Genomic DNA, 15863 nt, shown 5'->3' with positions numbered 1-15863 from the left:
TAAGAGCGGTTTACAACTTTTGTCCCAGGCTAATTACTGATCTTGCTACCTTTCACTCCCACGGTGTTTGAGTTTGGATGACAACACATACAGTTACCTTATTCATAACCCAAAATGGCTAGCAAGTGACTATGTAAAATACTTGAAAACACCAGCTGAATCCCCACTCCAGTACCTTAGCAGAGGATTCCTCATAGTTACGCAGTAAGGAGTTCCCCTTTATCCATGGTTTCAGTTACCACTGGTCAACGGCAGTCTGAAAATATTAAATGGAAAATTCCAGAAATAAACAATTCATAAGATTTAAGTCGCACATTGTTTTTAGTAGCATGATGCAATCTCGTGCTGTCCTTCCCAGGATGTGAATCATCCAATTGTCCAGTACATTCATGCTGCACACACTACCTGCTGCCCATTAGTAGCCATCTCAGTGATCAGATCGACTGTCACAGTATCACAGTGCTTGTGTTCAAGAAAATCTTGTTTTACTTAATAACTGACCCGAAGTGCAAGAGTAGCTAATATTGGCAATTTGGATATGCCTGCCTGCCTTCCTTCCTTCCTTCTGTCCTCCTCCTTCCCTCCTTCCCTCCCTTCCTTTCTTGTTTATTTTTATACTGGGTTTCTGTTCAATTGTTTTTGAGGCAATTTTTATGAAAGTGTCTAGTCCATAATCTGAGATCTGAGGAGAGTGATAATTCATTAATAGTGATTTTGTTTTTCATTTTTATTGTTGTTGTTGTTGTTTTTTGAGACGAAGTCTCCTTCGGTTGCCCATGCTGGAGTACAATGGCACAATCTCGGCTTACTGCAACCTCTGCCTCCCTGGTTTCAGTGATTTTCCTGCCTCAGCCTCCCCAGTAGCTGATATTATAGTCACCTGCCACTACACCCAGCTAATTTTTTTTGTATTTTTAGTGGCGATGGGGTTTCACCACGTTGACCAGGCTGGTCTCAACCTCCTGACCTTAGGTGACCCACCCGCCTCAGCCTCCCAGAGTGCTGGGATTACAAGTGTGAGCCATCGCGCCCAGCCTAGTGGTTCTTGTAGCTCTGATTGCTTAGCTACCGATTGTTAGCTCTGATTGTCAGCTACTGCCAAAATCAGATCTTTCCCGTATATTTCTGCCTCCTAATGAAAAGAGTTGATTCAGAGACCCAGCAAGGCAGTAAGAATACTATTTGTTAATAATCCTTATGATGAACAATTGGCATGTAGGCAAACAGAGGTTAATTAAGAGGTAACGTGTTCTTGCTTAGCCACAGACCAAGTGCACAATCTTGGATGTGTACTTTTACCTCCCTTACCTTTGGTTTTACTCACTTGTGAAATAAGAAAATTAGAGGAAAAAAATGCTTTCACTTCCTAGCTCCAAAATCCTGTGATTACAGGAGTTCTTTGTAGATCAGTGCTCAGGTCAGTGGATTTTTCTGTTGGCTAAAGTGCTTGAAGGGCAGCACTATTTCTCTTGCTGGTGCTGAGTTACACTTTGTGGTTCTTTATTTTCTTAGCAGTGTGCTATGACACAGAAGGTAAAATACCATTTGAACAACAGGGCAGAACTAAATAATAATAATCCTTTCAATGACAAAAGATTACCTACATGGGCATGCTAGTCAGAGTAATGATGTTTTTAATGGAAGAACCTTTTTAACACTCCTCATGGTCTTGTAAAGCTTCTGCCGAATGTCTGGGAAGGAACATAGTGGCCTTGGGGGTCAGTTGGGGTTAAGGCACTAACATCCAAATCAGTTCATGAAACAGCCAGGTGGATGAATGATTAACCCAGCAAGTAAATTGTTCAGTGAGTAGGACTGAGAGGCTTGGTGGACATGGGGGCTGGGGTGCAGAAGGTATGTGCAAGAGCATGGAAGAATGTTGAAAACAGAATTGGTTTGCAAACCATGCCTGGAAAAACATATATGTGTGTGTAAATACACCCACACAAATACGTGTTGATGTGTTTACAGCTTTACCCACAGACTCTTTGCCACTGGATTTTAAATACTTTTCTGTTTTAGGGACACACACATACACATGTATAAATATGTTTTCAGGGTATGCATGTTAAATCAGTGCTCACAAATGAATTCACTTACAAATGATTTGGGAAAAAAGTAAAACTTGTATGGGAAGAGAATAAATGCAGGTGTGAAGGGGCAAAAAGTTTACCCCCTGGGGGTTGGTTTGGTGCCCTGTGATTTCTGGAGGGGCTGAGCCAGCCAGTTGTAAAAGTGTTTTACAAGACAAGAGCTGGGAAGTCAACACAAAGTCAAAAGAAAAAGAAAGGGGTTCACACCGCAGCGTGGCATTCTCCCTCCTCCCCTCATCCTGTTGTGACTGCACCTGCTGCATGTGACCGGCGGGCACTGGAAGCAGCCACAGCCACACAGCCTTGGTGAGGAGCCACCGCAGCCCTGCCAGCTCCCTCCCAGCTCCCTCCCAGCTCTCATTGAGAAAAGGGGAGACGGAGCAGGAGGAAGGGGAGGAGACGCTCCTTGCAAAGCTGCCTCCCCCTGCAGATCCAAGGAGCCTCTTGGAATGGGCACTCGACTGTTCTGACGTGGTGATTCCCTCAGGAGTTTGAAGACAGAAAGGAAAGGGGAGAAGCCTGCAGAGAGCATCAAAGGATGAGGGGTGCTATAAAAGGAGCAGGGGAGTCCTTTGAAAGAAATCTATCATGCACTGAAATGCTTTCTGGAGTAGGTGCCATTATTTTCCTCCCCTCTTGCTCAGATGAAAGGAGCCAGCAAGGACAGTCCTGAAATTTTCCTTAGGGGCCTTTTTGTCATTGTTCCTCTTTCCTCTTGCACAGGGCTATTTGCTGACCTTTCCAGAGGAATCTCAGTCCAGCTGAGAAGACAGTTCTTAATAAAAACAAAAAAATACAAAAACCAATTCCTGCTGTTTGAATGAGAATGGTAGCTTGCTTGCTGCAGTTCTTTTCCTGTGACATTTTGGAATGTCTGCAGAAACTAAAAAAAAAAAAAAAAAAAAACCTTAAAATCTCCCTGGATTAGGCAAGAGAAAAGGAAGTTTTTTTGCTAAAAAGGAATAAATGAGAGGTGGTAACTTATCCCTAAGCCAGGACCTGGATGATCAAAACCTTCAAGTTCTAGGAATCAGCACTTCAAAAATAACAAATAAACAAGCATGAGGAGTGACTGTGGGGTTTCGCTCAGAGGCAGATTTTAAAGGAAGCCAAAACTGGGTTCAGAACTTCGGGCCTGTATGATGCCTGAAGACTGGAATTCTGGGGGGCGCCCCGCTGGTGCCTTAGCCTCAACTCCTTTCATCCCTAAAACTACGTACAGAAGAATCAAACGGTGTTTTAGTTTTCGGAAAGGTAGGTAGATGATATGATCATGTCCTTTTTGTAAATACAAATAATATTCATATTCTCTCAGGCTTTAAGGTCTGTGTATGCTCAGACAAAATGGGAGTTTGGAAACCAAGAGCTTAGGACTGTACAAGAGTGATGTGTGTGTGTGTCCTTGCTTGTCTATACTTATTTTCTGAGGTTCATTTAAATCTGTGTATTATTGTCTGTGAATAGGTGGGGTAGGTGGGGCTTAAAGAATAGGGATCCTATGGGGATCACCTTGACTGACAGGGTCCTAAGCAAGCTGGGCTGACCGTCCTCAGAGGAGGGACCAGAGTGATCTTGGGCCCTTCCTAGACCCGAATCAAGCAACCACGTTCTGACCCCTCAAAACAGGGCCCTCGCAAATCCCTGTGCTGTGTCCCGCCACCTTGCTTTTGATTCTGGCTGCCTGTGCTTGCCTCACCTCCCCTGTTGAGAAAAATTTGATAATTGAATTATCCAGGCTGACCCATTTTCAAGAGGCTTTCAACCATATTGATGAATATTTGCTGGGAATAGGAGTCACCCTGACTTTTCAAGTATATCGCAAGGCGGCACTGGGAGAGGGCAAAGATAAGAACTATCAGGAACAGGGGTGGGAACATAGAACAACTTACGATCAATAAAAGAAACTAAGACATTTCTGAATTGACTTATTTTGGGGGAATTAGAGAATACAAAATAGTTAAAATAAGATGTTTTCAGGAAAGGCTTATGGATCAAAATATTTAAAAATATCTTTTTGCTTTAAGATAAGGACAATGAAGTGGAATGGCTGTTTAATTAGAAACTAAGTAATTATAATGTTAATGACATGTACAGTCAACTAATAATTTAGCCAGGCCCTGAGTTGAATGACATCTAGGGTTGTTTTTCTTCCCCACACCCTTTTTTTTGATTTGCCACCCATTTGTTAATCTTCCCTACTTAGTAACTAACAAAAAGTAAAACAAAAATAAGAAAAATCAAAATTACAAAATATGGTGGAAACTTTTTTTTTAAGGAAACTATTGTTCCTGCAGAGTGTTTTCCTTTGCGTATCTAAGACGTGGCGACAATCACCGTCATATATTATCAGCAAGGAATTCAGGTGTTAATTTACATTCCTATCTCATCCACAAAGATAATTAAATGAGAGATGCATGTCTCATATTTTTATAGGTCTATAGGGATTTTCTGAATACCATAGGATTGCATCATTGATAGAGAAATTAACAATCACAGAAATTTTTAAAGGCTCAGGGACTAATTGCTTAAAAGACAGTTTCCTCTTCTAGTTCCCCAGCCCATCAGAAACTAAACTGGTTCTATCCAAACACAACTTTTCGGAGTTACTGCTGTTCATTTGTAACATGAGATGTTTGGAGGATTACTAATGTATCTTTAAATGACATTTTTTTTTTTTTTTGGCCTTTGCCACCTTTTCGTCTCCCATAGAATCCCTGTGAACACACTGCTGTTCCCGATGCCTTCCTCCCTTTCTCCTTAAATACCAAGCGGAGAAGGCAGTGCCTGGGAAGAACAGTCCCATGGACTGGCAAATGGCCAACACCGAGTAAGGCACAGCTTCCATCTATCCTCTCCTGGGGGGCTATTTTTAAAGGCTGTCCTTTTCTCTGCAAAGCCTTAGTAGTTTGGGGAATGTCCAGCATTTGAACCAGGATGAAGAGTTTTTTTTATTTACAAAGCTGTATTCTGCTTTCTGTCGAAAGGAGAAAGGAGAGGAGGTGCAGGAAGCATTCAGCGGTTTTACGCTTCCTTTCCATTCTCTGGAGCCCGCTGCATTCCAGGCTCTCTCTGTTCAAGGGCTGCGTGCCCACAGTTCTGCAGTGGGGCCCTGGGAGCACAGGCGCTCAGCTGCTGCAGCCCCAACCCGCCGCCACCTTGCTCTGCTGCACTCATCACTCAGGGCAGCAGCAGCATGACGCACAGGTATTTTACATCTTTATTGAAGGTCTGACCTTGAAAAGAATGAACTCGTCTCTCAATTCTGGGTTCCTAAAACCATGCCACCTTAAAAGAGTGTGTTCTTTTGTGCTTTATTTAATTTCCTGGGTACTCAAGTGTTTCAAGAAGTGGCCTGGGTTTCTGCGTTCCTCTCCCAAGCCTGTCTGAGAGAATCAGCTTAAGTCATTTTAAGGAACGCAATAAGAAGAATGTTTGAAGCCAGGAAAAATGCCCAGAGGTAAAAAAAAAAAAAAAAAAATGACGTGGCTAATGTTGACGTGGCTACTTTTCCTGATCCACATGTAAAACATGTTTTGTTTTGTTTTTTTTCCTTTTTCTTTTTCTTTTTTTTTTTTTTTTTTTTTAGTGTTGTCAAAAGCAGCCCAACAGCAGAGGAGACATGCTGCATTTCTAGCGGTTTTAGAAATGCTGTCAGGATAAAGTGTGGCGCTGAGTAAAAGTTTCCAGAGGCCTGGTTACATTAGAGCTTGCATGTTGTGCAAGCTGAAACTCACCTCTCAGAGCACCTTTCTCTTCCAGACCTCTTCTGTTCTTTGCTACCCTTTCATCTCTCACTCTTTGTTTGGGTACTAATTAAGGTCACTGAAAATGATTTCCCAGTGGTTTGAAAATTCCAGGAACCAAGAAACATCTATTAGGCAGGAAACTGGGGATTGTAGTGCTTTGAATTTATGTTCCGTTGAGATAAAGATTATAAGTGAATTTTTTACCCTGTTGATTTTGAAACTACAATTTTTCTTTCCTTCTATAATAAGACTATTGGCAGTATAACCAATCCTTTGATTACCTGGGAATGTATAACACCAGAGTCTGAGCACTTGAATCTAGTCATAAGAGGCTAGATTTCCTTGATTGTTGTGATCCCAGGATGCTAAATTAGATTTTTAAAGTCCGACTCTATCTTGATTTTTTCATGAACTGCTCCTTTCTTGGAAATAAGTGATCATCAGGTCCTCAGTGGCTTTTCCTACACAGCAAATGCTTGGTGATCATGTACCATAGTTTCTTCTTTATGTCCTTCTAAATCCGTTCCATTTCCATCACCTTCACTCTTTGTGCCTTTATTGCTCCGTGTATGCAACTTACTTTAACCTAGTAGCTTTTTAAGACAGCATTCATCCTCACCTCTGTGCACCCCCAGCACTCTTCACAAATTCCTACAACACACAAGCCATCTTGTGAAACAGTTCCCTATCTGTATTTCTAAAACAGTGCTGTCAAGCAACTTTACACAGCTCAAAAGATTTTTATGATCCCCTGTTGCTCACAGGAGGAAGTCCTATTTCAAGTAACTATAAAGGGCCTCCGACAAATCCTAACAATTCCCTGGAGTATAAGCCCCCTGATTCCCCAGACTGTTTCATGCTTTCTCCCAAACACATGTCCTACACCACTTCTTCATGTTTCTTCACTTTGTTTCCTCCACTGTGATGTTTTCTTCTCCATTGTCTGTCCCAACTTTATGCTCTCTTCAAAGCATCACTGGCTCTAATTTCTTCAGTAAGCTTTCTCTGTTTAACAATTATATGCTCCTGACTCTATAGCTCTTATGTTTTATTTTATTTGTATTTATTTGTTTGTTTGTTTTGAGATAGAGTGTCATTCTGTCATCAAGCCTGGAGTGCAGAGGTGCAGTCTCGGTTCACTGCAACCTTCACCTCCCGGGTTCAAGTGATTCTCCTAGCTCAGCCTCCTGAGTAGCTGGGATTAGAGGTACCCACCACCATACCCAGCTAATTTTTGTATTTTTAGTAGAGATGGGATTTTATCACATTGGCCAGGTTGGTCTCAAACTCCTGACCTCAAGTAATCCTACCACCTTGGCCTCCCAAAGTGCTGGGATTATAGGCACAAGCCACTGCACGCAGCCTACAGCCCTTATATTTTACATATGCTGATTCTTGGCCAGTGTATCCTCATAGCCACCTTGAGGTGCTTTATACACGTTTGTAGTGTACACACATGCACACACACACATGTTTATTCCCAAAGTGGAGAATGGCAATAGATCTGTTCAATGAGGGATTCAAGATTGATTATAAATCAGTGAGGTTCAGTGTTACTATCTATCTATTCCCACGAGTCCATAGGCAATAGAATGTCTTTACAGTGGTGGTGGACAAGAACAACATCCTCTTTAAAATGTATTGTATGTTATATATGTTGTAATCACATTTATGAAAATGGATTTGTCCAACAAAATACCACCATCCAAATCTATATAATTTTAAAATATGTATAAATGACTACCTCATTAATTCATATATCAATGTTTTATGGAGCCTCTACCAAGTGGTGCTGGGAATGAGAAGGTAAACAAACAGATTGTCTCAAATCTATGAATTCACAGACTCCTTGGGAATAACAAAACATAAATAATTACTTTGTGATAAGCAATACACCAAATTAGCTATTAAGTTGGAGGTGCCCCTGAACAAAAGGCTGACCACAGGCTCCTGTGGAAACCCAGTGATTCACATAAACTAAAGGAAATCGGGTTTGGTCTTTGAAAGTTACAAAAAGACATTTTCTCCTATGTGATACTAAGATAATGGTGAGAATGCCTTGGAAAAATTATGTTTGAATTGAATTAATATAACATAGTGAAAAATGAAAGACTTTTAGAATCATATGGAGCTGTGTTTGTATCCCAAATTTGCCACTTTCTAGATGTGTGACCTCAGCCAGGTCACCTACCATCTTCAAATCTGTTTCCCTGTTTGTAGAAAAGGGACCCACTTGTAGGATGTCTGTGAATGCCAAATAAAGAAATACATGCAACTTGCCTGACTTGGAACCTAGTGTCTATAATTGCTCCACTGGTCAAAGACCTAGTCCACTGGGTCGCTATGTACACCTTCTAACACTTTCTTAATCTTTCCTGGCCTTTATTATTTTCCTTCCTTCCCCCCTCTGACCTTGAAAAGGGTAAAGGTTCTACCAACATTCACTGGTTATGATAGTCCTTGAGCTCCTTGGAGTAAAGGCTTTCTATCTATATAATATTTTGTGGCTACTTAGAAAGTTGGTGACAGAGTGAAGTAAGCTTTGCCTGGCTTTGTTTCTTAGTTCTGTACTAAAATGGATGTATTTTACTTTGATTTGCCCATTTACTATGGGTGAATATTCATTTTAATGGAAAATTCTTGTCATCCTGGTGATACCAGGATTTATCCTGCTAGCAGAGTTGCATTAAGCAGAGGATAAGTCAAGGCAAATTCCCATTGTGGCTGAGTATGTGATCTATAGACAAGAAGGGATAAAGAACCCAAAATTAATGGCACAACTCAAGAATTGTCAATGAGTTTCATTTGACATTGAAATTATTCATTTATTTTCTATTTTGGGGAGGTAAAGTGTTTTGTTTCCATGCATTTATTCCATAAATGTTTATGGGGCATCTGTGTGTCACCCATCTTGATAAGTTCCAGGGACATAAACAAAAGGCCTCGACTATGGTAAAATAGAATTAAAGCTTTGGAGTCCTTTACACCTGGGACCAATCCCAGTGTGGGCCTTGTGTCTGTGGCACCTTGCCTAAACCTCTCCGAAACTCATAGGATAGATATACAGTATGTAACTGCTTTCTAATACTTATAATAATAATAATAAATGTAAAACAATTATTTCATTATAATAAATGTAAAAGTAAACTCCTCTTTTTACTAGTCCAACACAGGTTAGGCTTCTTAATAAATAATTTCCATGCAAAATGTTAAGGAATAAAGAAACATATCATGCTTTGGGTCTAGGGTAGGGGATGAGGCAATGGAATGTCAGTAAAGACTTGACACAGGAGATGTATGAGTTGACTCTTACAGGATAAGGTTTCCTGCTCTGACTTACAAAGGCAGGACCTACCTTCTAGAAGGAAGCATGAAGACATGACAAGCAATACATAGTTCAGCATAGTTTGAGAGCATATTGTTTGTGAGGAAGCAAAAGAAATGAGAGTGGAGATGTCACAGTGCCTGGCACACAATGGGTACCACCTAAACATTGTTGACTGAATGGAGGATGAAGAGGCTGAGATCAGCTTGTGGGGACTTTATTTCATAAAAAGGAATGTGGTTGCAAAGACAGGCCGGTGGGCACCATTGGAAGAGGTGAAGCAGAAGAGTGGCATGATCCAACTGAAATATTATGAAGTCCACCATGGCAGCACTTGGCTGGATTGGGAACTCTGCTCTTCAAAAAATCATAGAAGAAATACTGAATATCTAACCTAATGCAGTGGTAAGGAGCTTGGAGGCGATCAGCATGGTGATTAAATGAGTAGCTTGAAGGAAAGAGGAATGTAGGTTGATTCTCAGATGGCACTTCAATGTTTTGGGGGAATAGCTTGTATGTACTGATAACCAAAATTAGGATTAAAGGACACAGAACAGGTTTTTAAAAAGAGATGACTGGCCGGGCGCGGTGGCTCAAGCCTGTAATCCCAGCACTTTGGGAGGCCGAGATGGGCGGATCACGAGGTCAGGAGATCGAGACCATCCTGGTTACACGGTGAAACCCCGTCTCTACTAAAAATACAAAAACTAGCCGGGCGAGGTGGCGGGCGCCTGTAGTCCCAGCTACTCGGAGGCTGAGGCAGGAGAATGGCGTAAACCTGGGAGACGGAGCTTGCAGTGAGCTGAGATCCGGCCACTGCACTCCAGTCCGGGCGACAGAGCGAGACTCCGCCTCAAAAAAAAAAAAGAGATGACTTATTCAGCTTTAGAAATTTTGAGTTTGAAAATGTTTGAGCTATCCCTGTTTAGAGTTCTCCTGGGCACCCAGAAATCCAATGCTGGAGATTATAGCAATAGCCCAAATTGAGATACAAACCTGAAAATAATTAATATGTAGTGAAATTAAGTGGAGTCTAGTAGAGTAACTGTATCAGGTTAAGTAAAAACGGAGCTGAGGACAGAACCCAGACAACTATAAGAGTGTAGTAGTTAGCATAGTCAAGAAAGAGACTGAGAACGGCATTGAGAGGCAAAAATCATGTAACATGTGAAGTGTCAGGAAGAAGGAGACTGACAGTTTTAAAGGGAGTGAGACATGAAGTAATACAAACAACAAATTTGGCTGTCAATGATTTGGCAACTAGGAAGTTATTGGTGACCGTAGAAAAAGCCATTTTATTGTTATAACTGGGTCAGATACCAAATTGCAAAAGTTAGAAAGTGGATGGAAAATGATGAAAAGGAGACAGAGTCACATACTTCACTGGGAATTGAGGCGCAAAGAGAATATGTAGTTACAGGGCACAGAGTCGAAGAAGGTTTAGATTCATCTTTGCTTATTTATTTTCAGGAAGAATGAAATATGAATGTATTTATAGCATCACAGTCACTCACTTCACAGGCAGCCTCTAGCTATTGGCTCTATAAATCACATGTAAAGGGGGACCCTCACAAACCCTGAAGGCTGTGGCGGTTTCTCTCTTGCTTGTTCCACTGAAAGCAACCACCTACCAGTATAAGAAATTCACCTGTGTGATTTACTTTCTCAATCCAGTGAAAAGTCACATCCTGGGTGATGTTTTATGACACACCGATGTACTTTCACATGGAGGAGAGGTAGGCATGATATTCATCGCCGCCCACAAATACTGGGGACGGTTTTGTCAGAGTGTGTGAAAACTTGCTGGGAGTTTAAGTGGACGTAGCTGGAACTGTTCGCGTGACCCACATCCCAGGGAGTATTGTTAATAATCTACTAGTCGCTGTGTCCTTTCTTCATGCTGTTAGCTGGGGGTAGCACATGACCTTTGTGCTTTTGTGTTAATTTTAAAATTTGAAGTTTCACTGCTCCCTCAAGGAAATTTTTAAATAAATCTGGTTTTTTTTTTTTAATGATTTTTTTCCCATCAATAGCTTTCCTCCCAAGGAGCATTCTTATGCAGAAGGGCAATCCACATCTACCATGTTAAGCCAGAAATATTTGGCACACTCTATTTCCAGTGCTACAGAATGGGGAGTATACGTCTATTAAAATTCTTTACTCATTCTTTGCAAGACCAGTTCTACAGCAGAAAATGCATTTTCCGACAGGGATTTGAAACCATATATACATGTTGTCTACATGCTTTAAAACTTTTTTACATATTATACTGCTATATTAAAGGCATCAGCTTTATAAACAGGCAATTGCTTTGGGGGACAGTATGCTCATTGAAGCTCCAGAGTATTTTCCTTCTCTTTTATTTCTGACCTCCCCCAACTCCCAATTTACATTTTCTCAGCACAAATCATTGATCCTAATGTGATGGGAGGAATTGAGGTCAGAAAGCTAATAAATGGCAGCTGTCTTCCTCCATTGCTGTTTTCAGCCATTGTGCATACTACACAGTATTGTGTAATAGACACTGAGTGGCTCTGATATCCCACTGCCTCAAACAAGCCTTAGCTCCACCATTTACTGCTGTGTGACATTTGGCAAGTTACTTGACCTTTCTGTGCTTCAAGCTCCTCCTCCTTAAAATGCAAGGAATGGTGGTGCCTGCCTCACAAGGTGTTATGAATTTTAAATGAGAGAAATGCAGGTAAACTGCTTGTACATAACGTGCCTGGCATATGTAAGTACAGCTTAGCTATTATCACTTTTTAAAAGCACAAAAAAGGTACATGGTTTTACTCGGTTGTAGAATGTACTAATATTTTTAATTACTAGAAAATGAGGACTCATGATTGTGATTAAATAAATAAGAAAAGGACTGATATTCAGGAATGAGCAAAGATTTTAAAGCTAAATAAATCTGAATGTGGACTTCCATTCTGCCACTTGGTGCTCTGTAACTAACCTTAGACAAATTGTTTCATCTCTCTGAGCCCCAATTTTCCGTGTAAAAAAGGGAGAATGATAGTTACCTTACGTGTTTCTTATAAAGATGAGAGAATATTGTGAGGGACTCAGAGTATAATAAATACTTAATGAATTTAAGTTTCTTGCTATAGCTTTAAATTCTTATTTTATTATAAAGGCAAACCTGCATGTACAAGAAAGTAAAAAGGAAACCAAATACACATCTAAAGCAAAACACCCCTTTCTTTATTGCTTCCTTGAGTTGTTGGGAAAAGAAAAAAATTCCTGAAAGCTTTGAGAAAAGAATGTTTGACTGTTTTTCATTACTGTATAAACCCAAATTTTGGAAGTTTTGTTCATGTTTGTAGCACACAGAGTCATTGAATTGCAACATCTTTAGTAGATTTTCTGTTGGATTTGGAGAGAACCCTTAGGTAATATACTTATCAATCTAAAGCAAAAATTCAAAGTAAAAAAAAAAAAAATCACACATACATAAAATTTATTTCCAAATGTCAACATATTATTTTCTTAAATGATCTTCTAAAAGGCTATTTACTTAATTTTGGCAGGATATAGTTTAAACACTAGAGGCAAATAAGCATGACGTTTGTTTTCAAAGCTCTCCACAGAAAGGGTCTATATTCTCCAACATAGCCAATTTGTAAACCTTATTATTAAAACACTAGAATATCTCCAAAAATTGTTATTACCATTGAATGGATTAGAATTTTGTTTTGCTGAAGAAATAGAAAACTGGCTTAAATGCACATCAGCTTGTTTTTCTCACATTAAAAGCTATCTGGACAAAGGTGCGGCCAGTATTGGATCAGTAGTTCAATAAATTCAGCCTCAGCATGTCTGTTAATCTTTTAGCCTTTCCCTTGTGATTGTTGCCTAATGGACAAAAGATGACTATAACAAGAGCCAGTATCATGCCCAAGTTGAAGACAGGCAAAAGGAGTGATTGACAATTACAGATGCTTTTCCTTTTCATCAAGAAGAGCAAGTCTTCCTAAAGACTACAAGAAGACTTATTGACTAGGACTATGCCACGTGACCACCCCTCTGCAAGGGAAGTGGAAGAAGTGTTTAATTTTCCAGCTTCTACAATGGAAATGTCAAGGGAGAAGGGGGTGTGAGTGTCTGTTGGAGTTGGTGAATAATGTTTGATACACCATTATCAAGGAACTATTTGTTCTAAAGTCTACAAACCAAGCTAACTAGACCGGTTGTCTGCTCTAATTTTACTGCCCTTAGAAAACACTATTTCTAATTCTGCTTTATACACTTGAATATTGACATTAGGTTACTCAACATTATTTCCTAAATGGAATATATGTATTTCATTAGTGCTAAATTTTATACCAGTTGTAGAATAGTTGTGTTTCCTGTTATCGTTTCTACCTGAGCTAAGAATATTTTCTTTGGTAACAATTCTTTATTGCTTGAAATGTGACAGTTTTGCACTACTGAATCCATAAAGACATTATGTTACAGGTGGGGGGGCAAAGCATCTGTTGGTATGGTCAAATCCTTAACCTAATGGCTGTTAAATAATTCCCCACACATTCTGAAGTCTTACCTAATTTCAACATGCACCACTTACTTTTCTTCCCCTTTTATGAAACTCCTTAGACCATTACAATAATTTCATGACTTTCATTCCATCTGGGAACATTGGAGTCACAATTTACTTTGGCTGTTTTCCCCTCCTTTCTCATAGGTTGATAATTTTTACCAAACTACTACCTAATATTAATATATTTCAAAAATATCATCTCTTAATTAGTGAAGTACTGAGGATGAAATAGTGGTTGTTTTTGGCCCCGGTGTATACACCAAGGAATGTATGGTTTGTAGGTATTGTAAAATCATTAATAAATCTATCTAAAACTTGGCCTGCTTTTTACTGCCACCATGTACTGCCAATTCTAAACAATGTACTTGTTACAATATCCTACCTGTTAGGGCAAGTCACTATGGTCCCACCTCTCCACTTTTAGTATGCTCTGCTTTGTAAATTTCAATTTTTCACTTTCAAATAAGTTAATAGTTTAAGACATGCAAACAGTGTCTGAAATATTTTGTATGGGAGAAAATTCAGGGTTTCTTTTCCTGGTTTTATCACCTTGATTATAGTCATGGCATCACAACTTGAGTAAAAACAAAAGGGGAAAAAGGAAATAGGATTTAAGTGCAAATTGAACATAAATATAAAACTGTAATAAGGGTAGAATTTGACTATTTTCTGCAGCATATTTCTGCTTTTAAGCTATTGAATACCATTTCTTTCCTAAAAGGAAAAAAAAAAAAAAATGAAAACCCCAAACTCAAGTTATATTTATTATAGTTCTTCTTATTTCAAAATGGATATCTCAAACTCTGTATTTCTATTTTGGTTTTGGGCTAAACATAGAATACAAGAAAGGGACAGCATAAGGTCAATTCATACCGTTTGAGGAATTGCATATAATGAATTTGATTGTATAATAATGTGAAATACTGAATGTTAAGTGCTTGCTAGCATTCCAATCTTTGTTTTTCTGTTATATTGAATTAAAACAACAACAACAACAAAGTGGGAAGAGATAAATTTTTCAAGTTCACTGTGATCCTTTACTTTTTTAGGCATTTTTGGACAGAAACTGGAGGATACTGTTCGTTATGAGAAGAGGTACGGAAACCGTCTGGCTCCGATGTTGGTGGAGCAGTGCGTGGACTTTATCCGACAAAGGGGGCTGAAAGAAGAGGGTCTCTTTCGACTGCCAGGCCAGGCTAATCTTGTTAAGGAGCTCCAAGATGCCTTTGACTGTGGGGAGAAGCCATCATTTGACAGGTAGAGTCACAATTTTACTAACCATCTTCACTGAAAAATTCAGACTGAACTGATAGGATGCAGTGAGCTGAGGAGGCATAACCTTGATTGATGTGTCAACAGTTTGCGACATAGATTATTTGCCTGCAGGAGTTTGCATTGTTTCTATTAAGTTACAAAGTCAAAAATTTGGCACCTTAGATATCTTTCTCTTCCATACTTTCCATCTTAAAACATTCTTTTTTGTTCTTTTTCTTTGGTACTAAAGTAAAACTGTATTAAACTTTTGCACTGGAAAAAGTGAACTTATGAAATAGGATTCTTCTCATTTAATTTTTTTAAATTCTTTCCATTAAGGAACAATAAAAGTATTCTGAGTAGAGATTGAAATATTTGCAATGTAATTTAAAATAAGTATTTCAATAATAACAAAAGCATTATATTTTTAAATATCTAACTCTACTTTAATCTAGAATAGTTTTACAGGGAAACAAGGAGAAGTACAGCATGGTGAAAATAAAAGAATAATGGCAGCCCCAGAAAAGAAAATCTAAAGCATTCCTAACTCCACAAATTAAGAGTTAATCATAACTAATATTTTGTGAATTATCTTCTTCTCTTTACTTTTTAAAAGCTTAGTAGAAAAAGTAAAATTTCATCTTAATATTATCAACATTATATACCAGAAATGTTTCCATATTAATAATTGAAAAATACCCGTTTATTCTAATATATTTTAACTTAACATTTTATCATTAACTTCTGTAAGTCTCTTTTTAAATATCTAATATTTCACTCTACAGGTATATTATTCACAACTATTTCAATATTGTTGGACATTTACATTATGACATTTTCATTATTATAAATATTATTGTAGTGGATATATATTTGCATAAATACTTTCTATTTTTGGATTA

The 15863-nt window shown here is 38.9% G+C and overlaps 1 protein-coding gene across 7 annotated transcripts in view; it reads left to right on the top strand.

Moving 5' to 3' along the window:
* ARHGAP24 (Rho GTPase activating protein 24) overlaps positions 1-15863 on the top strand; it is a 524860-nt gene that overhangs the window by 455819 nt on the left and 53178 nt on the right. For 6 of the 7 annotated variants that reach the window (XM_033214184.1, XM_033214186.1, XM_033214189.1 and 3 more), the window contains one exon: positions 14757-14964. In XM_033214184.1, the coding sequence (XP_033070075.1) occupies positions 14757-14964 (208 nt within the window). Of the gene's footprint in view, positions 1-2816; positions 3348-14756; positions 14965-15863 lie in introns of those variants that run through there. The other variant, XM_033214188.1, reaches the window with a different exon arrangement.

Source organism: Trachypithecus francoisi, unplaced genomic scaffold (assembly GCF_009764315.1).
Source record: "Trachypithecus francoisi isolate TF-2019V2 unplaced genomic scaffold, Tfra_2.0 Lachesis_group1, whole genome shotgun sequence".
NCBI lineage: Eukaryota > Metazoa > Chordata > Mammalia > Primates > Cercopithecidae > Trachypithecus > Trachypithecus francoisi.
The sequence above is the reverse complement of the archived record's forward strand: the minus strand, read 5'-3'. Positions and strand labels throughout refer to the sequence as shown.